The sequence below is a fragment of the Sinocyclocheilus anshuiensis genome, unplaced genomic scaffold, assembly GCF_001515605.1.
Source record: "Sinocyclocheilus anshuiensis isolate Anshui unplaced genomic scaffold, SAMN03320099.WGS_v1.1 scaffold1054, whole genome shotgun sequence".
NCBI lineage: Eukaryota > Metazoa > Chordata > Actinopteri > Cypriniformes > Cyprinidae > Sinocyclocheilus > Sinocyclocheilus anshuiensis.
Genome location: NW_015536544.1, coordinates 711521 through 719079, shown reverse-complemented (window position 1 = coordinate 719079; position 7559 = coordinate 711521). Strand labels below are relative to the sequence as shown.

The following is a 7559-nucleotide window of genomic DNA, read 5'->3' as shown; positions in this document are numbered from 1 at the left end:
TATATATATATATGTGTGTGTGTGTGTGTGTATGTGTGTGTGTGTGTGTCTGTGTGTGTGTATTTTATACCCTCACTGGGGGCTGAGCCCCCCTAAAATGAAAATCCTAGAATCACCCCTGGTCTTCATTTTATCCATTGTCATTTGATTGGACTGTGAAAAGTCTTTGGATTTGAATGACTCATTACAGGCATGAACAATATAATTTTCCTCAGTTCAATTCGCTGCAGGAGTTTAATGATTCCCACTATAGATGTTTTTTCTTCTTTTGAGTCATTTGGTCAAACATTTATACTACTCCATTCTGCTTCATGTACATTTCAGTGACTAAAAATGAATAAATTAACAGCCTGGTTTGACCAGTTTCACATTTGCTTTTGGTACTGAATTAATTTGTTCATTCAATGACACTGTGAAGTCTTTGAAATAAGACACCCAGACGTTTGACAAACTGTTTAGATGGAATTTCAACAAACCGGATATCTTTCATACTCTGCTAGCTTGAGATTTACCTGCTAATAACACCAGAAAGGATTCAAATAGAACCAATTAATTAAATTACATCAATTACCAGAATTATTATACAGATAATATCTAGCATTCTTTTATATAATTCTATATATCAATATATATATACTGTTATAGTTTGTTAATATTTTGAATTGTATTTTATTTTTAATAAAAAAAATTTTGAATGCTTTGTGTAGTTTTTCAGTTTTAGTTTATTTAGTTATTTTAGTATTTCAGCCAGGGTTATAGTTAGCTGAGACTAACTAACTGACTAACTAAATAAATAAATATTTTGTTACTGTTGTCTCACCCACACACACACACACACCAGGGGTCTCCCTCTCCCAGGACTGATAACATCCAGCCAATTTCCCCTCTATCTGTGTGAAATTATCCACTTTATCTCAACCAGCCATTTACATTTTATTATTTTATTACGTTCCTGCTGCTGTATTGTTTTTGTTTGTCTTTTTTCCCCTCAGCTGGTATTGATTTAGGCAAATCATGGATTCGAGATTTTTTTCAGCAGATTTTTTTCTGTTATTACATTAGCCAAGGACATGTTTTGGGCATGAATTTTGAACATGGATAACTCTATGGTCATAAAAAGAGAAATTCTAACGATTGACATTTAGGTTTATTTTCATCTGCAGGGTTTCCAGGGTCATTCATAAAGTAATATTAATATCTAAACTGTGCACGGCCCTGATACCAGGTACACACACACACACACACACACACACACACACACACACACACACACACACACGTTTACTGTACAAACACAAAATTTTAGGCTACTGTTTGCATTTGTAGTACAACCCTCTTTCCTTAGCTCAAGTATGCAAACCTCTATGCCACATGCACTGGAATATGTATTACATTGAAAGTTAAATTTTCAAATGAAAATGGCAACATGATCGTTTTATAAAGTATGCATTAATATGTGCTTCATTTTCACTGGAGGAAACAGCTGTGGTGTGATGAGGGGTGAACGCAGCGAAAACTTAGGCTACAGTAGATGGGGAACCGATTGGCTATAGCCCCCCTAAAAATGGCCTAGCGACGCCGATGATCAAGACCCACACCAATAATTTTGCCTCAAGTACGCTTTTTCACATAGAAATGTGCCATATTACAGACGTAAAATGGGTTGTGTATGCCGGTACATCCTGTTAAACTTTACAGTATGTGTTATTCACATTTCATTCACATATTAGATTATAACACTGGTGCAAATGCTTTGAAAAGTTCAAGGAGAAAGACTGTATGAGAAAGCAGATGAAGAGGGCACGTCACCATCAGCAATACTGCATAAATTCCTCTGATCTACATAAAAGAAAAAGGCTAAAAAGGTATGTTAAACGGGGAAAAAAGCTGAAATCACTTAAAATGTGTGAGATGTGGTTTTGGAGAAGATCACTCAAAAAAATTATTTAGCAAGAAAAGGGAGATCTGTACTGAGGAATTTTTGATGCACTGCATGAAGCAATAAAATATAGCAGCATAAAACATCTTCTAAAAAGAGATGTGGATGAGCTGAGGTGAGGAGTTCATGTAAGGGAGACAGGAAGTATCAGAATGCAGAACTGAGGAAGAGGAGCGTGGAGAGACTGTAGGGAAGTGAATCGCACAGAACTAAATGAAGATTCTGTCAACAATTAATTTAGTTATTTCGAGAGAAAAGAATGAACTGTCAGGATTCTGGACTGTTCTGTGTCGTGTTTTGCCCCTGTTTCTGTTCCTGTTTTTCCTTATTTGGTCATGTTCCTGTCCTCGTTTAGTTTGATTATGATTCCTGACACCTGTGTTTCCCCAATCATCCTCTGTATTTAAGTCCTAGTCTGTGCAGTCTGTCTCTGTCGGTTCTACTTGTTATGTTTATGTGTTTCCTGCTGTCCCCAGTATTGATGTACCCAGTGTTCCGTGGATTAAAAGCCTGTTTTCGTTTACTCGTGCCTCCAGCATGCTTCCTAAGTAGCAGAGTGTGACAGAAGAACCGACCAAAAACAGTATCCTCCGTGTGTCTACCCTCCGTTTTTGTTTCCGTGTTTTTTCCCTCAGTGTTTTGTTTCCGTTGTGTTCTATGGATCCTGCTGGAGTAGGGGGAGCGCTCGCTCGAGGACCATACCAGACTGTTTCTGGCCTTCGCCGAACTTGCCAGCTACCCGGACGACGCGCTCTGCGCATTCTTTGACACTAGCCTGAACATCGCGTGCAGAGCGCCGTCGTCCGAAGATGGTCTTCGAGCGGAAGGCCATCCTGCCCCATGGATGATCTCGTCAGATCCACTCCAGACCCAGAACCCAGCCCACCATCTCCCCGCTGGGCGGAGCTAAAGCCTGAGCCCACCGATGACGGAGAGCCAATTGCCGCCGCTATCTATGAGCCAGCGCAATGCCGAGCGACTGAGCGGAGGATCGCCCCGGAAGTAGAGCCCAAGCCATCAGACCAGGTGCGAGAGCCGGCAACAATGCCCGCCACGAGGGAGAAAGCCAAGGACGGTGTGAGCGCGGAGAGGAGCTCCGCCCCCTGCACCGCGGCTGAGCTGAGTATGGCGCGACGAAAGTGCCAAAGCGAAGAGGAGAGGGCTCCAGTCCCCGAATCCAGTCCAGAGCGCCCTCCAGTGCCCGCTCCTAGAAAGCGCCCTCCAGTGCCAGCTCCTCGTAAGCGCCCTCAAGTGTCCACTCCTCCTGAGCGCCATCCTGTTCCTGTGTTCAGCCTAGAGGGGGCTCCCGATCCAGAGTTTAGCCCTGAATGCCCGGAGGCTCACAAATGCCTGCCCTCCCACCCGCTCCTGCTTCCTCCACCGCTGTCGTCTTGCAGCCCCTCTGCTCGCCCTCAGCCCACCATCAATACGGTGCGAGCGCCGCGGGTCTGCCATCCTCCAGCATCGCCATGGCTGGAGAATCCCTCACTTCCGCCTCCAGCCTCCGAGGCCCGGACTCCGCCTTGGCCCATAGATCCAGCGGCTCCACCTCGGCTCCTAGCTCCCTCACCTCCACCGTCACCCGTCGATCCACCAACTCCACCGGGCTCCCTCGTCCCTTGTGTAGACCGGCTCTATTGGGCTCCTAACTCCCGCCAGCTCCACCTTGGTCCTCAGTCGCTCCGGCTCCGCTGCGGATCTCCGCCTCTGCCTTGGTCGCCAGAGCCCTGGTCCCCCGGAACCTCGGCATCCCCCTGGCTCGTTGGCTCTCCGTCTCCGCCTCGGCTCCTCCACCACCTGCTCCGCCGCCGTTGGTCAGCCCCCTGGATTCGGCGGTCATTCCTCCTCCATGGCTTCTCCCTCCATCGGCTCCTCCCTGGACTCTGTCTGCCGGCCCCCTCCCAGGTGTCCGTCCTCCTCCTTAGTTCCCACCCATTCCCCCCCTCTGTTGTTCTACGGTGCGAGGACGCACCTTCCGGGAGGGGGGGCGATATGTCAGGATTCTGGACTGTTCTGTGTTGTGTTTTGTCCCTGTTTCTGTTCCTGTTTTTCCTTATTTGATCATGTTCCTGTCCTCGTTTAGTTTGATTATGATTCCTGACACCTGTGTTTCCCCAATCATCCCCTGTATTTAAGTCCTAGTCTGTGCAGTGTGTCTCTGTCGGTTCTACTTGTTATGTTTATGTGTTTCCTGCTGTCCCCAGTATTGATGTACCCAGTGTTCCGTGGATTAAAAGCCTGTTTTCGTTTACTCGTGCCTCCAGCGTGCTTCCTACGTAGCAGAGTGTGACATGAACACTATATGGAAAACAGTTCCTAGAAGCCTGATGTCAAATTAACAGAACAGAAATAACAAATCAGAAATTAGCTGTATTATTAGATTATATATGCAAATTGATCATGTCTAGTATCATGTCTTTGCCGTGTTTGATATTTCTCTTAAGTACACATTGTATTTCATTTTTTGTGTCTGTGAATGTCTGTGAATTTACATACTATACCATGAAAAGATATAGATTTTTATCTCACACACACACAAAACAATAACATGCTTGAAAATCACAGCCGATTAAAAGCAAGACTTGCATCATGACAACGCCTCTGATGTTTATATTATAAAATTCAGTCATTTTTTTATTATTTACATTTTTTCGGTAGATGAAGACATTCCAGAACCGTTGGAAACACACACCATGAAAATCATTAAATTACAGTATTTTTTAATGGAACCAGTTGATTCCTAATCCTAAACATAAATGATTAAGAACTTATTACAATTAAATAAAAGTGATGAACAAAGGTGGCTTTTAAAAAATTAATAAATCACGGTTATCACGGTTGAAGTTTCAGAATTTCAAAAGTTTTCATTTCTTTGTTTTTTGTTTTATTATGATTTACCTTAACATTTTTAAGTAGCAAAAAAACGGTTATTTAAAGTAAATTAATATAAAATAAATAATTAAGAACTATTTAATTTATGTATATGCAATAAGGGCTGTGTGATTTCAAAGTTTAACATTTCTGATAAATTATCTGATAAATTAGATAATTCAACAAATTTTTAATCATTTTTTTTAGTTTATACATATTATAATATTTAATATTTTTCTTTTATCTTTCAAATTTACTTTAACATTTTTTAAATCAAATCAAAAATAATAATTGGAATGATTAAGAAATTGTACAAACACAAACTTGTACAAACTTGCCTGTTCACACAACAGGAGCAAAGTAAAAACATTTCTGATTATGAACAAAGGTGGCTTTTAAATAATTATGCAAATCAATTCAACAATCGGGGTTGAGGTTCAAGTGTGCTTTCCAGCAGTCCAATTAAACTGAGCAGCAGAATAATGTGTTAGAATAGCGGATGTTTCTCACCATTAAAGCTGACGTTTCTGATGTATCCCAGCAGCTCCTTGCCGTCTATGTTGCTCATGCGGGGACAAAGGCCTGGATATCCCAAGCAGAGGTCCCGATGCATGCGGTGCAGCGCGTGGGCCATGGCATACACCGCGTCCATCACAAACTGCACCTTTCCCTCTTGCTCGTAAGTGGAGTCCCTGCCGACTTTCTCCAACCCTGCAAAAAAGACAAAGAAGACATGAGTCCAGTGCAAAACTTTTAAGCTCTCAAATCTGGCCCATAAGAGTTCAGAGATCCTGTTTTTCATTTATTTCCCTAAACATGCCCAAGTGACAGGCTTGGTGCAAGATCTTGGCTGACTCTGGGATGAGGCATTTATTTATATGCAAGTTTAATTTATTTGCAAAGCTTTTCAAATGATTTCCAATGCAATTTCTTCTTTCCAAAGCATGCCAAACTAATTCACACAATGCCTCAATGCCTGATAATGAAGTCATGCCGTGTTCTGCGATAATTAATTTATTAGCGCCAAATAAAGTGACCTTTCCACTGAGGTTAGCAAGAGAAAATGACAAAAACAAACTACACCAACAACAACATGAGTGCGAATCCACTGCAAAGGCTTTTGTATAACTTTCCTCCAAACCCTGAGTTCGAACATGGTCACTTTTTTCATCTTTTCTTATCTTGAACTCAATGATATCAGTATCTCCCACATGCATAATCTGAAAGCCGACCCTGCCGTGACTCTCTATAATATCTGAAGTTAATTGTGAAGTGTTGATACCTCCATTTCCCCATTTATGTTAAATCCTGCGTAAAGCAACAAAGGAGAGCTTTAAAAATGGTCAGTAGCAGAGAGCAAATTAACAGGTCCAAGCAGAGCGCCGCTCAATCATTGAACTTGTCGGGCTGGAATTTATAGAGACTCATTTACAGAGAATGAAATACAATGCGTCTCTGTAGTGGACTGAAGTCTACAACTCAACTGAATGGGAAGCTTTTATCCCACCAGAGGGTGCATTTACTCGTCTTGTTGGTTTAATGAATCACCCAGGTTCAGCCACATTAAGGTGATCTTGGACACAGTATCTTCGGAGAATGTCACAAACTAAACCACTTAATTTCAAGCAAAGACTGGACTATGAACTTGAAATAAGGCTCTAGACTGCACAAATGAAGCCAACTTTGGCTTCCAAACATGGTTATGTGATCCCAGGGGATTTAAGGCGGTAAAGATCCTGCTTTGTAAAACTTTTATAACAAGATTAAAATAAATAATTAGATGATTAAAATAAAAAAAACGTACTTAATCATGTTAACAACCACACAATTAGTAAGGGATAATGTACATCCAGATCCAGGCTTGATGTACATTATCCCGCTTATTACACGGCTACTTGCCACATAAGTAAATAATTAGACGCAAAATATTGATTTGAGTTGAAATATTTGAACGCAAAGCTTCCGTGAAGACAGCAGTTGCGAGCAAGCGGCAAATTCAAACTAGACAGACATTTAAGGGAAACGGTGCAGTCAAACCACTTATTACACAACATTTCACCACAAAAATAATTAAGGCAGTAAAAGAATTAAGACGAAAATGTTTTAAAACCTTACCAGTTTACCAGGTTAGTTCTCTTATAATCCATTACAGCGTACAAAACAATCGTAGCAAAATGGCAGAAGCTGCGTTTGTATGAAATGAGAGCGCGTCCGCGATACCAGGATGACATAATTAAATAATTGTACACCATTTTGAATCGAGTTTTAATATTTTATTAGCTAAACAAATGCAAAGCGTCCACCAAGAAAAAATAGTTAAAAAAATCAAGAGTACAGCGCCGACTGCTGTTACCCGGATGAGCCTGAGTTATTAGCTTTTACCGGTTGTTATCGAGGGTTATTACACGGCTCTGTGGTCAGTCACGACATTCCGAGGTATGCTATCCCTCGATAACAACCGGTAAAAGCTAATAACTCAGGCTCATCCGGGTAACAGCAGTCGGCGCTGTACTCTTGATTTTTTTAACTATTTTTTCTTGGTGGACGCTTTGCATTTGTTTAGCTAATAAAATATTAAAACTCGATTCAAAATGGTGTACAATTATTTAATTATGTCATCCTGGTATCGCGGACACACTCTCTCGTTTCATACAAATGCAGCTGCTGCCATTTTGCTACGATTGTTTTGTACGCTGTAATGGATTATAAGAGAACTAACAAACTGGTAAGGTTTTAAAACATTTTCGTC

At 41.4% G+C, this 7559-nt stretch overlaps 1 protein-coding gene across 1 annotated transcript in view; it reads right to left on the bottom strand.

Annotated features, from left to right (window-relative positions):
* LOC107698172 (metabotropic glutamate receptor 8-like) overlaps nucleotides 1-7559 on the bottom strand; it is a 173887-nt gene that overhangs the window by 25040 nt on the left and 141288 nt on the right. The window contains exon 8 of the mRNA XM_016499135.1: nucleotides 5321-5521. Coding sequence (XP_016354621.1) covers nucleotides 5321-5521 — 201 coding nt within the window. The remainder of the gene's footprint in view (nucleotides 1-5320; nucleotides 5522-7559) is intronic.